We start from the raw sequence: 15,441 nt of genomic DNA, 5'->3' as shown, positions 1-15,441 counted from the left end.
GTTATTCAGAGACAGTGCTATTTTTTGGTTTATTTTCCCAACATTTATGTATGATACTTAGTACACAGGTAATGTATATATCAGTTACACACACACAGTCTATCGTACTTCACCACATTAGATATATTCCTTACATCTTTTTCACCATTTACATGTTTTTAACGTTGATAAGATTTAAATGTTAATTATCTGAAAACCCAGGCTTCCTCCAACTTTTCTTTTAAAAAGACACATAAATTTGTAATTAGACTAACACTGATATATATATTTGTCTACGAAAATAAACATGGAGAACACGTACATTTTAACCAGCGCTTTTATTTCTGAATCGTCATGATGCTTAACTACATAAATTGCCGGACACTGATTCTTTCCTTCCATATTTTAATATATGTATATATACATACAAGTTGGTGTACATAGATATCGATTTTCAAAATTTCAAAACGGAACAGAAGAAATAATTAGTACAACTGTTCGCTTATCAAACACATTTACAGAAAACTAGCTGACTTCCAATGCCGAGGTTTTGCAATCCCTATATACCACAAATACAATCTTATGGATAGTTGCAGGCTCAGACCTGAATACATGAAGGGTTACCAAATATTGAACTTTGAAAATCATTATAGAATAAGAATGATTTGTTTTGTAAAATTTTGTATTTTTGTTTTTTTTCACACATTTGATATTTTGCTAGCATCACCGACTAGTCCTAATCAGCTTTTGTCGTATGCATGGTGATTGTTTTTATTGAAAGGACATAATTTCTTGTGTGTTATTTCTTACTATTAAAGATAATTGGAATAATAGGACCAGCGCCCTCATGGCTGTTTATCGCCGTACCAATCAACCAATCGTTTGTTAGCTTCAGAAACTTCCCGGAAGTTACATGTGTAAACCTTCACATGTTGGTAGTGAACGTCATATATATTTATGTTTTGTAATCTTCCTTTCTCAACCTGTATAAAATGTGAAATTGCGAAGTCAGGAATACAACTGATTTCCAGACTATATTTCATGAAGTTTGAAGTTTTATGACAAATCCCCTCAAGAAGAACTAAAACCACTTACCATGGGCGCCATTAAATATACAAACTAGTGCTCGTGTTCGTATATAATGAAGTAAATATGAATATTTCGTCTTCATGAAAAAAATCAGAAAAATATGCAATGGCGAGTAACACTTTCGTTACAACCAGGTTCTAGTTACATAAACATTGAAATGATGTTCAGAGAAACGTTTATCCTAATGTGATCTAGACCTTAGTGTCACATATTGGCTGACTTTGACAATTACCAGTAATACAATTTATTATGATATTGACCACGTGTCCATATCTTTACGTCGGTCAGTACTAGCCCCGAGGTGAAAACATCCACAATTACAGATCATTTGTTCTGATTAGTTTGTGTTTAATATCCCCAAGGAGGTATTGTTATATTGTCCAAGTTTCTGACCACTGCTTGTACTTATGGGCAACAAGTTACTACTAGTTTATAGCAGTGGGCAACTATACAATGATATTAAACGTGAGTTGTTTAATCATCATTTCACTCTCTTATTCCTTAATGTACAATAACAAAACATATCTGATCATTATCAACAATTAGAATTGTTATTTAAATGATATCTAACGTCTTTAAGACAGTGATGTAATCGATCTCAGAATGATAATTATTTTGCCGTTATTGTTGTTTATTTATTTAACAAAATATGATTAATTTTATTGTTTTACATTGATTGCTGTAGCGGATGTTTAATCATCCCTGTCGACCAGTGAAGCTGTTTCATGTTTCACACAACATTTCCCCTCATCGATTCAACAGATCAATACACTAGAGAGTTTCCCTCTGGCACGACTTGCAATATGCTCACATAATCTGTCGGCCAATATTTGACATTGTGATAAAAAGAGGGAATGGACGGTACTACAGGTGTAGGACGCAGGTAAAGTTTAGTCACGTGGTCTACATATAGTAACACTGTGGAGATTAGGTCTAGGCCTGGCACTGTTATCAGTTGACTTGTGTCTACCATATGCATATTCATGACCACATACTTCTCCGGGCTCTATATCAAAGTCCGTGTAAGGCTTCCAACACCATTCAGAGCGTTGGACATGCGGAAGGATGTAACAGATTTAGACTGATACAATCCTGTGAGGGTTTATTCTTAAATGGACTAATTTATACCTACACTACAAAAAGACATTCAGGTTTCTTGATTCCGAGTAGTTCTGTATTGAAGTACCGTCTTGGTGACTTGGCTCCACTTGTAAACATTATTCTGGACCGTTTTACCTGTGAATATGTCTGACGGAACGTTCCATAGGGCGGCGAGAGATGGGTACCTGGATCCCCTCCGCCGGGCCACCAGGAAGGATCTAAACACGGCGGACGAGGACGGAATGACACCGACCATGTGGGCTGCCTCCTATGGTAATCTAGCTGCCCTCAGGATGATTGTTGGTCGAGGGTACGTATTGTCGAGAGGCTCTGTCTGAATTCAAATGTGTTTATTGTAAATTACTTTTTGGTGCCAAGAAATTATAACAAAACGTGTGTTTTACATGCATATGAATATGACGTATGGATATCAAATACATAATTTTGTAAAATTGCTGGCTTTCAGAATCGGATTATTTCTAGAACTGTGTCTAGTATCAGTAGCAAAGCAATCATGTTCCTGTTGTAGACAACGGACAGTAAGACGTCTTGGTATATACATGTAATACAGTTTCTATTACAGAGTAATACTAATAATAACAAAAAAAAAAAAAATAAAATCTTCAACACGACTCCTCAACAATGGTTGAACAGCATATTATTTTCTTTTCTTCTTTTAAAATCAATCACCTATTACAGAAGTATTTCAATACTTTGGCTGTTTTCTTTTCTCGTTTTTTGTTTTTGTTTTTTTTTTTTTTTTTTTTTTTTTTTGTTTGTTTGCTTTTTGGGGTTTTTTTTGTTTGTTTTGTTTTTGTTTTTTGTTGTTTTCTTTTTCAAAAATATTATTAGCGTTATAACTATTACTACACTCTCTTATACAAGAGTTTTCACTTTGAAGGAAAACTATTCGTTTCTATGCACCAGCGTGTGAGAAAATGACACGATGGTGAAAATAGTATTAACAGGGAGACATCTAATCACACATATTTAAGTAACTATATGGTAATAAGAATATGCATGTGTAGTTGTGATAAATCACACCAAATTTGGATTGGATATATATAAATCCTTTAGATCTTTTATTGAGATGGAAAAGTCTCCCTGGTCCTACGTATGGTTGTGTGGTTAAGGAAGTGTTTCATAGCATTAATCTTCAAATTGGATTGATGGATGAATTATTTGTTTGCTTGTTTGTTTCAAGTTTTATTGGAAAAAGAGAATTGTTCTAAATATCACATTGTCTTAACCATGCATTTCCAGAATTAGTCTAGCAGATTTGGATTAGGTCGTTTTCACCATTTGTTTCTAGGAAAACTTATTTGTATCCCTTAAGTATAAGCAGGGTAAAATAGAAACCCGTTCTTTTTAATTACTTAGAATTTAATCTATAGATTTAAGGCACATGATCTAAAATTTGATAGCCTACATCTTCTTCTTGGTAAATAAGATTACAATATTTTATCGATATTTTATTCATAGAAAAGCACATAAGTGGGTGCAGGGTTCGTTATCAGACGGGTAGGATACAGACAGTGTGATTCATAGGTACAGATAAAAGTGGGCAAGGCCAGTGTACATCAAACGTTGCTAAATTAATCACGGACGTGGGACAACATACATTTATTTAACTAATGTAAGGTTACCATAGCTATTGATGTATCTTCTTCCTTAGGTATAAACCTGAGGTCTATATTGACACTCGGTAATTATTTAACGTGCAATCAAAGTGTCACTGACTTCTAAAATTACATTAAAACTTTAAATAACTAAAAATTGTTATACGACGCTGTCATACAATGGCAGAAACTGATTTGCTATATCTTATTACATTAATTTCAAGACAGTAAAACAGCCAATACATTTATGTTTATGTTGTAATGGCCCTTTGTTCTATCTTGAAACATTTTCTGACATTATCAGTAATTGCTCATTCCGTATTTTTATAATATAAGTCATTATATTTGTCTCACTGTAATTAAATGTATAACTGCTAATTCCGTATGAATTTGTTATTTCGATAGTAACTGATATCTTTTATTTAAGAGACAAGTTTGACAAACCCTTTCCTGGTAGCCATTTCCTGATTATTGATTTGGGGTAACAGGAAGTATGTAAATATGCCTATGTTTTATTAATTTTTGCAATCACAAAATAAAATATATTCGAATCAATTAAACACGTATACTTTCCAGTTATTTTGCTTTGAAACGGAAACAGATAAATGCCGTTCATATGGAACTCACAAAAATTGATGGCAATGGATATCAAGCCGAAATAGTTTTTGATATAATTCCAAAACGGTTTACTACACATGATAATATTCATGATACACTTAACTAAAACAGCTGTTTGTGGTCGATTTAATATATATATGCTTTAGTATTATTCATGTATCAAATACCAAATTTTTGTTTAAAAGTCCATCTTGACATTGTCATTCGTCAGTTTTTCGGTAATTACACATTTTATCCTAGTTTATGTTTAATAGTATCTTTCTGCTATGAAAATATCAACTTTTCAAACCTGTATGACTAGACAGAGAGACTGACACACCAATGATTGGTAATTACTGGGGTCATGCAATACAAATAATAGCGTGATAGATTTCCGTCTACACGGCCAATGCCATGTAACAATACCAGTTATTTTGATTCTGAACTCTGAACAGTAAATAACACCTATATTTCCTTAGTAATACTTTAAAGATTATTCATTAAAAACTTGTTTCTTAACAATTGAAGTTATGACAGCTGTTATTAATTAGTCGAATGATAACGCACAGTGTAGTATTGTCTTCAGTACCTGTTGTTGACATTCTAAATATAGATCTGCAGGGCAGATGGGTGGGAGAGGTGGAAAAAGCGCTGAAATCTTCGGCATGGTATGAATAATAAATACGACTACATCATTTGATAACAGAGTATTGTGGTGCCCTGGGATGTAAACACGAAACTATGGCGGATCGTTAGTAATATGGGGTGTTATACCAGACGTGTATTGCGTCTATAACGATAAAACTAGCCGTCGAATTCATAAAGATGTGGATTAATGGGCAAAATTCCACTTTAACTTTCAACAAGGTAACAGGGTGATCCTGTAACACTCGTATGTGAAGATGTAGCATGATTGCTTTCAATCAATAAAGCACAACTTGATGTTTAAGTAATGATCTTAGTTCTGTACTGTGCATTGAAAGAAAGACTAGTAGATTCAACGTCCCTCGAACAAATGTACGTTAAGCTACCGTGTAACAATCAACAGCACTATTACTTTATTACAACCATTGAAAATACGATAGGTACATGTACTAAAGTAACTGTGGCAATGAAATTGTACATTTTCTTTTTCTAATTTTCATGAAGAAAGTAACAAAAACGGTTATTATTTGATACCTAGCAACACCAGTCTGTATTTATCTGTATAATATGAGGTTTTAGTCAAGACGCAAATATAGTTAACACTGTTAGATAGACATATGGCATTTTGCCATGTACTTAAATAGCTGTTTTATCTTATTTTGAAATGTCCCAAACTCTGAAGCTTTGCGCAATATTTAAGCAAAAGATAAAGTAACATACTACAGCCAAGACATATTCAAGTGTTTATAACGATTCTTTGACGTTGATTTCTAATGATGTTAACATTTTAAGTCGAAACAAACAGGTAGATATAGGTGATTGTAATCCATAAAACACACACATGCTGGTGTCCGATTCATCATGTCTCTTACAAATTCCAAGATATGTTTTAGAGCAGAGTGTACCATGCGATAAATACGGTAACAGGTTGTGTATTCAGACTGTTTACTAAAGATAAGATTTTTACCATGTTATTTGCAAATCAATATTCATGTGAACGATTTATGGCAGAGCACATGCTCCCTATGTGTTGAGGTACAACTTACAGGGGTATTGTAGGGTTGATAAAAGGAAATACATTGTAATAGCGATACATGTCTGATATAAATTTATAACTGTGTTATTGTCACATTGTCGAAGTGTATTTGATTGGCTATAAACGTTTTTCTTGCCATGGAAACTCCAAACGAATCCTCATTTGTTTCGTTATTTCGTTATACTAAAAGTGGATAAAGTAAATGCTCATTGGTCTTTTTAAAAACCAGATATCAAAACTACACCTTCACAATGATAAATTAATATCTTGATATGCAAATCCTACAGAAACATAAAGAATAAAAATATTATTGAAAAATCCTTAAGAAGAAATCCGTTACATTTCTAATATTTCAAAAGCTATTCGAGTCTGTAATATTTGACAGATATACCAATTCACATTTCAACAGACTTTTTTTTCGTTTAAAATTAGAAACCATTAAATAAATATATGATTTATATCAATCTAATTGTTTAACTTTAAAATATCAAACAGATAGTATGTAGAATAATTTTCCGTTTCTTTTGATTTACATCTTCCTAATTCAGTGGAACTTTAATGCTACTTTAAATCTGTTCCGTGAAATCGTGATTTGAAAAGTTATTTATTCATGTTCATTGTAAATGCCAATTGCAGATGATGAATGCGTGAAATCCTGTTTCTTGGTATGCTCCCTTTTCAGGTTATATCGATGATAACCGCCACAAGAAAGGCAGATAAGTGATTTATTACTTTTTCAGAAATAGTTTGTTCAAACATAAGCATGAGTAAGATTTTTACGATTCAATCAATACAATTTCCTTGCTCAAAACTGAAAGAAAAGAAAAACTCAATGACATTTGATAAAATTATTGTAATCTTTTGATTATGCCCGATACATGATTTCATTACCCTTGGAAAATATAAACTGTGCATGTGAGTAACACTGATAGGTTGGGGCTTGTATCAATCCAGTATCAGGTACAATTTAGTAAAGGAATGTCTATCTATAAATAACACACCTATCTTAGTTGTCCTCGAATTAGTATCATGTGAGTCATCTACTATCTACTTCCGTTCAGATTACAGTACCTAATTATCGGTATTCATTGATAGGTCTATACGTCCTCCATTCACAAGAAAATTGCGCGTGGTAAATGTTATATTGCAAATACTACCTTTTATAACTGATACAGTACGTAAAATTGTCAAAGCAAATAAATAAGTTTTTCCTCAGATTGCGTCTTCTTTCTGTGTTCACAGCTGCGTGAAATTTGTTTAAACTATGAATATATCATACCAATGTCAGAGCTGGTTCGTCAGGTCTAAAACAAGAATGATGTCTGATAGCATAAATCTATGAACAACGATGTCAATTAACGTGAATATATCATAACACTATCAATAAAGTAATGTTATCATGAGGAACGATGTCAATTACTGGATCATATCATTAGTACGATTCACTTGCGTAACAATAGGATAAACATGATAGCAGTTACTTGATAATATTATAAAAAAATGTCAATTACCAAAAATGATATCATGAAGAACGATGTCAATTGTTTGATTACATCACGCAACATGTAATACATAACAGGCTCTGGTACATAATGTTCATCTCACTGTAGGATGCACCTTGATTAACTATTTGTCTCTATCATAGCTTATTCTTTTGCATTGAAAGGTGTTTTTCACTTGCGTGTGTTTTGTACAATCTTCATTTTACATTGTAGGTAATTTGTTTCATAGTCGAAGGTTTTTTTGTTGCTGTTTTTGAACACATACCTAGACATTAATTTTTTTGTATTTGTTATTGTGGGATCTCTACAAAAATCTGTTACGATAACAGAAGGTCTTCTAATTTGTGACAATAGATATATATATATACTTCATGTTTAAATGAAACAAATGTCGGTGCTTTCATTCACGTTCTTAAATTAAAGGATAATAGTGTATATCCTTTTATAATGAAGGATTTTTATAATTTGTAGTTTCAAGGTATTCATATTTAAAAGACACCCCATCATATAAAAAGACTTGTTAAAATTCATGGCGTCATTTTATACTTGATATAACACAACCAACTTGATAGCTTTTATCTGATCATTTTCTGTTAGAATTATTCTCTTTTCGAAAACGTTTAGCTTATCTGGTCCCAAGACCATGACTAAAACATCATTTGGTGAAGGGAGAACAAATCTGGTATAAGTTTTAGATGAGAAGTGAACTAAATGTTCCCCTCTGTTAGCTGACTTGTTTTTGTTTTGATACGAGGCTGCACTTATTGAAGAACTTATCTAAACATACCATAAAGTCCTTGCAAAGACGTTTAATTTGACTTTCAGAATATTAATGATGTACTGTCTTTAAATAATAAGAAATTTATTGACCACCTACATCGTATATACGACAGACTCTTTTTCATCAGCCACTTATCTCGATCTTTTTGTACAACCACGTCAACTCTAACAGCTTCCTAGCTATCTTATTGAGAAATATTCGATTTCTTTGTGTGATATAAAGCTGGACGTGTTTGATGCTCGTGACTTTACCTGTTAATTCAGTTGTTGTATACATTGTTCTCTGATTGATTTTCACAATGCATTATGAAGGTCCATGAAGCGATGACTGATCATTAACCAACTTCAATATTATGTTAAACTAACATTAATATGATGGTAACACAGCGGGTAGACAAAAATTAATGAAAATATTTATCATATTCATGGATTTGGAAGACAAGAAAAGGAATCAAGATAATACCAAATGACTGTCAAGTAGGTAGATTGAGGTGTCATATTTGTTTACACGAGGTGTAACGTAGGTCCTGTTTAAACACCAGTTGCCTCCCTTTGCGATTAGACCTGTTATATCTCCACCCTGTCGACCAGCTTACGTCAATGTTTTACCAGATAGTTTTACCAGTGGGGAGATAACGCCCGGTTGTTTAGTCCATACAACAAGGTAATTATGTCCTGAGATTAGACCCTACCTGTGTCTACTCTGTATGATGGACCTAGACACGGAAGATGAATTGAGGGAAATCTGTAATCAAGTCTCTCGATTCTTTAGGAATGTTATAAATATAAAAATAACAGTTTAAAAGTTTGTTGTACCTCATTTGAAATATATCCTTCAATTATAAATATATACCTGTTCTTTGTCACTCGTGACCAATGACCACCTGAAAAATACATTACCTGTTATTGAATGTCATGTCTCTATGTAAAGTATCACGTGAATTACATATTTTTTTTTTTTTTTTTTTTTTTTTTTTTATAATATATTTCTTTCTGAATGCTCAAGGGATATTCTGAACAATGTGGTAAATCAAACATCTCGGTAAAAACCGCTTATTTATTTCCTGTAGAAATAACCAATGAAAATACTGATCTGATGTGTTGTACATGACGACAATATAGGATATTTAGATAGGGTATAGATGTATATGTTTCATTTGTCATCCAGGTCAATACCTATACACCTGGGGTAAAAATTGCCATACACAATGTGCCACCGACATGCATGTCTTTTGACGAATTCATAAAACCTTGACCAGGAATATAAAAAATGCGGTCCTGTGCAGCTACATAGTGTCTAGCACACAAATAGAGCTGTTGAGAGGTGATAAACAGAGATAAAACACCACGTGTCAGATCTATCAGCGTGGTACAGGGATAGAAATGATACCTGTTGTGAATCTAATCTCTTTTGAAATGTATTGACGTCTTCAGGACACAGACAAAAATGAATTATTTTGATTCGATGACGTTTCAAATATCATATTTACAGATATAAATTTATAAGAGTAAAGACAAAAGCTCGTTTAGAAATTGCTTTTAGTGCTAGCCGTCGTTTCAAATACTTTTTTATAACTAAACTATTTGACCTACAAAGGAAATATCTATAGGTAATTTTTTCAGTATAATCGGTTGTATCCTTGGGAAAAACACGTTACCCAGATTGCTTTGGATGGCATGTGGCAGACCTTCCGTTTAGTGAGCGACCACCATCTGCTATGATGAGACATCCCTCAAAATGGCTCTGGCCGTTCACGGAGCAATTCTTTACTTGAACATGTCTTATAAATAAAACTAAGCAAAGCAAAATCTATATCTCTAGAATGCATTACATTCGTTAAAGATTTATCTCTAGGATACAGAAGAAGTTTACAGCTAGTCATGTTTGTTAAATCAATGTTTTGTAAGTTTTCTTCCCCAACTAAGGCACTTTTATAGGCGGTTTCTTGTTGTTACTTGGATTATTTCAACAGTCGTATTTGGCGAGATTAACTGTAAACAAAAATCTAGATATTTTCACCGAATTGTTGGTATGTTGATACCTTAGTTGTAAAGGAAATCGTCTTAGTAATCACCCAGCAACGCAGGTTCACGTCTTATGCTCATTTGTCATACGGTGAGTGCTACTGATATTATTTCAATGAGGTAACTTTGGGAATTTGCCCATTTAGCAGGAAACATAAAGATAGCTTTATGTAGAAGTCTTGCCATGAAATGCCCCTGTTATCATCATATTTAACGGTCAAGTACAGGTACTGTCCATACCTAGTAAGCTTATCAACTTGTGTATTGTCCGGAGTATTACTGGTTTAAAGGGACTGTACACTTGACGTCTTGTATAGGTCACGAGTAAAATTAACAATGAAGCGTGGATATTTCAAAGTCACAATTGTCTTTATAATTTTCTTTTGCTGAATTAATGAAAAATTCAGATTTATAAAATGATAACATATATAGACTATAAGTAACACTTAATTTGGTGCAATCCAATTTTAACACATCACCACGTTGTGTAATGAGGATCCCGAATTATTGTTACAAAAACAACCGACACAGCGGTATTATATTTTAGCATACTTTTAGTAGGAAAAGTCCAATGATAAGATTATGATAATATATCACTAAAGTCTACACGTTTACAGTACTCTCGAACACTCTAATTAACTCCGCTTTCTGAAAACTTACACGGTAACATGCCTTTTATAACGCTTGGATAATGTTCCTTTAACTTTAAAAGGAAAGCAAATAACAGGTGCTTGTTATTTGAGTTTTAATTAGTTTCTTAGATAAAAATGTTAACACACATGGGAGAAACGCTTCTTATGTACGGCAAGATCACTGAAACAGGAATCAATAATATCGTTCGATGGTTATAGAATAATAACATTCAATATTTTATGACTCTCAACTTTAGTTGAGAATTAAGTGGAAATTCATGTCAGGCTGAACTGCAAATGATTTGCTTCTTTCACATATTCACATTTTGTGACTAAGCTAAAACCAGATTTTTAATAAAACAAACTGAATTCTATGTCAGTTCCATGGGGTACCTGGCCAGATACACGAAAGGAAGCATGTCTAAGATAACATTCGATAAAATTCATAATACTTCCGGATGTTATGAGAACTAGTCAAACAAAATCAATTTTATAAAAAGGTGTCGTACCACACTTTTTTCTACGTGTATTGCATATATTCAACTTGTTAGACAGCACGCAGAGCCTTTATGGATAAATACTGTTGTATAGTAGCTGTAAAGGATACCGCGATATAGTCGCAGTCATGCATCATTGGACTCTTTCTTCAAAGTGTAGTTTGGGTTGTCTTATAAGTTCTATGAATGTCCTGTTTATTGTTCGGAAGACTTGACAGTATATGGTGGTAATATAAACAGAAATGAGACACTGGTTGGTACATTGTTTCATCTAATTAATTAAAACTGAACGATGCTGTGTGTAACTCGACTAAAGACATTTGTCTATGAATAACCAACAAGGTTGGAAATCAATATTGACTACAAAACATGTGTAAAATGTTTGAGTAAAAGATTGCATTTGGTATAAGTCAAAGTATATTTAATTAATTGTGCAGAATGCGTGTCTAATATGTATATTACAAAAAGCAAAAATTGCCGTGTAAAATAAGGATATTTTCATGATTTCTGTAATGTGTACTTTTTTAACTGGTTCCTACTGCAAAGTCTATTTTAAAGCACATAGTACACAAGCTACAGTATAGCATACTCTGTCCGTCCATCCATCTGTCTGTCTGTCATTTTCTAAAGTGAGAACTATAACCATAAAAATAATCATAAATGATTGGTTATTACTGAAGCCAACACATTGAGTTTCAATATCTAGAAATACAAACATCGATACTGCCATGATGACACATTTACACCACATATCAGATACGAATGTTTATCTATTAGATTAAAAAAAGTCCATGTATTCCCTTATCACCTCATTGCACAACTGTCCAAACCGCTGCATACTTGATACACCAGAGTAACTTGTCTTTTGTGAGGTGGTTGAGTATAGAGACCAGATATCATTTACCTTTCTCAATACATTATAAATGGTTTTATCTTAATTGAGGAAAAAACAGCCATTTAATAAATTAAGACGATTGCTTTTTGTTTATTGAATAGTGTTTTAAAGTCCCACAAGAAAAGTAATAAATAACGCTAACCTGCAACGCACATGTCGACTTGGCTTCAATAGAGTCGAAGTAGTGTTTTTACGGGCATAAGTCACGAAATCACTAAGATTAACACATAGCCGCGCGATCTCACCCACATATATACACACGTGTTAATCATATGATATAATCCACTTCTCACTCTCACATCTATTTCTGTCTTCACATATGAATATTGTCTACAAGAAAGATTCTGTTGTCAATAGTTCACACCATTTATGACCTTAAATCTGATTCGTTGTTAGTGATATCTTTATACATTACCTGTATAATCTGACCAGGTGGAGTGTCCGTAGACTGTGTCCAGGTCATCACGTTTTTGTGTAATGTTATATATTGTACATCGGGAAACATTCCCCCTGAGTTATTTTCTCTCGACCTTTGTCTTCGCCCAGTGATAAATGTGTCCTAAAGTAATATACATAAAATTTAGCTTCATTATAAACATTTTGACGCTGATTTTTTTACCTTACCGTAATAGGTGAAAGTTAAGCTACGTGGAAATTTTCCTTGTAAAGTAATAACTAGTTAAATAAAAAATGTATTTATTATCAGCTCATTTCAGCATATTTGTCTGATACTGGCTATTTTGAATCCCAATCCATATATGAATATTGATTCATCAGTAACTTTTGTCGTTGAAGGGGTGACCCAGACAAGATGGACCTGATGGGATTCACGTCTCTTCATCACTCCTGCAAAAGTGGACACATCAACGTTGCCTCCTTCCTGATCAATTATGGTGCTAATATCTGGGCCATGGACAACGATTACAAAACATCTCAGGATATAGCTTCTCTTTGGGACAAGACGGAGATTATTAAGTTACTGGACGATGCTAAATCACAACAACAGCAACTCAACCCAAGTGTTGTTAAAAAACTCTGTGCGAAAGCCTTCGAGGACGCGGATAGAAACGGTAAGAGACAAGACAGACGTAACAAAGAAGCACAAAAAATCGCAGAGAAGGAAGATTCTAAACGCTTAAGACAAATTGATCATGATTTCAAGCCACCTTCCAAAATGAATGTGTTTAAGACATTGACAATGAAGCTCCGGTCTACTAATCGCAAATACATAGGAAACGATTGCACAAGCGTGCAAACATTTTCTGACATAGCGATTGGTACGAAATCGAGGGGGACAAAAAAGAAAATTTTACAAAAACAAAACATCGGTATTGATTCGCAGTCAGTGATGGATTTTAAAACTAGCGAGTTCGATGGTGAAGGCAATAGAACATTGAGGTCTATGAAAGGTACAAATGGCTTCCGAAAGAACTCTGATGTTATGTATCTTACTACCAAAGAGTCTGATAATGGTGTTACGGCTTCCGGAACCAGACCAGCTTTGGCAAACGTGTTTAGTCTTCCAAAACAAAACAAATGGAAAAGTGAGTCCGATCTCATTGACTCTGGCACCGGCTCAATTGATTCAACAAACGTTAACGAAGAAGATTCAGACAATCCGGGAATGTTTAGGAACGCCCTGGGAACCTTGTCCTTCTTACACACTCGTCAAGGCCTAACTGGAACTCTCAATGGATTCACAAAGGCTTCCTCGTACGACTTCCTGGACGAAATTGAAAACGACATAGACATCGAAGACGAACGATCAAAGGACAGCAACCGCAACAGCACAGGGACTGACAGCATCGGTACGACGACGAGTTTAGAGGAACGTCTCCAAGGCCCGGTGCCATGGAAGGACGATGACGACCTTTTCAGTGACGACGACGAAGAAGATGAATCAGAGTTCTCTCCCTTAGTTCGGTTCTTGGAATCTTGTGGACTGAGTAACTACACTTACATTTTCACAAACGAGGACACGGATTTAGATGCTTTAATGTTACTCACAGACGATGATTTCACCAGGTTAGGGCTACGACTTGGACCTCAGAGAAAACTCAAAGAAGCGATTAAAAAGAGAAAAGAAGCACTTGAAAGTCCATCTGTGTTGATTGACAGTCATCTGTAGAGTATTAGGTTCATGCCCTTTTTCAACATGATCAATCCCGAATATAAGTGCTTGTGATATATATTGCCAAACCAAATTACAACAAAATACAAATGTTTAACGAAGCAGTATTTGTGTTGTTCCAAAATTGCCAATAGAAGTATGTAATTGGTGAAGATTCCTAAGCTATAGTTAAGATGTAAATAATTAAACATTTTGGTTAAACTAATGTCATTTATTATAGACACTTGCTTTCATTCTGAAACACCAATGGCGCGGGGAAAACTGACTGTCATTAACTTTGGCCCGTCTTATATTACTTAGTGTTGTCACCAGCGTAACTCAACCTTATTACCGTAACATTCGAAATGCCGAGGTATTTTTGTTATATCTTTAATGTTATTATTACGTATATTGACATGTGTAATATGTATTTGTAACATTGCGTATATAAACAGAGTTTATTACTTATAAATACAATCCCATTTCAGCAGATGTATGTCACCATTGTTATATTTGTATATGAATCTGTTATTTATTTAGGAGACTGATAGTATGAGTCAGCATATCGTACATGATGTAAACCTTCTGTAGATAAGGTAGGTATAGTATATAACTAGCCGTGTTTCTTAATATTTACGCGACAATATAAAAATTCAAATTTAAAACTTTGAAGCAAACATTAAAAAACCTTTTCATGGATATTCTAAATGATTTGTAAATAAATAATAAGCAAAGAACGCACAAACAATTACACTCCAGCATATTGGAAAATCTTCCTTTAAAAAGGTTAAAGGGAAGTAACTCGTATAATACTTTCTGTTTGTCTACACTGTAACAGCATTAAAACGGTTGTATCATAATTCTTCTTCACTACATGTACAATAACATCAATATGTGTTGGATTTCATATATGTTCGGAAATAAATTATTTCTA

At 33.7% G+C, this 15,441-nt stretch overlaps 1 protein-coding gene across 1 annotated transcript; it reads left to right on the top strand.

The window, feature by feature from the left end:
- Positions 1-2,312: 2,312 nt before the first annotated feature.
- Positions 2,313-14,525, top strand: LOC132546924 (pre-mRNA splicing regulator USH1G-like). Its single transcript, XM_060210650.1, has 2 exons — positions 2,313-2,479; positions 13,193-14,525. The coding sequence occupies exons 1-2, from the start codon at positions 2,313-2,315 to the stop codon at positions 14,523-14,525; spliced, it is 1,500 nt and encodes a 499-aa protein (XP_060066633.1).
- The last annotated feature ends 916 nt before the right edge of the window (positions 14,526-15,441 follow it).

Source organism: Ylistrum balloti, unplaced genomic scaffold (genome assembly GCF_031769215.1).
Source record: "Ylistrum balloti isolate Yb309-2 unplaced genomic scaffold, AGI_CSIRO_Ybal_v1 Utg369920, whole genome shotgun sequence".
NCBI classification, from domain to species: domain Eukaryota; kingdom Metazoa; phylum Mollusca; class Bivalvia; order Pectinida; family Pectinidae; genus Ylistrum; species Ylistrum balloti.
The sequence above is the reverse complement of the archived record's forward strand: the minus strand, read 5'-3'. Positions and strand labels throughout refer to the sequence as shown.

What these genes read in the sequence shown, in the direction of transcription:
- LOC132546924 (XM_060210650.1), top strand. Translation starts at nt 2,313, where the DNA reads ATGTCTGACGGAACGTTCCATAGGGCGGCGAGAGATGGGTACCTGGAT. An exon ending in AGGATGATTGTTGGTCGAGG is followed by an intron (nt 2,480 to 13,192) that starts GTACGTATTGTC and finishes TTGTCGTTGAAG; the next exon opens with GGGTGACCCAGACAAGATGG.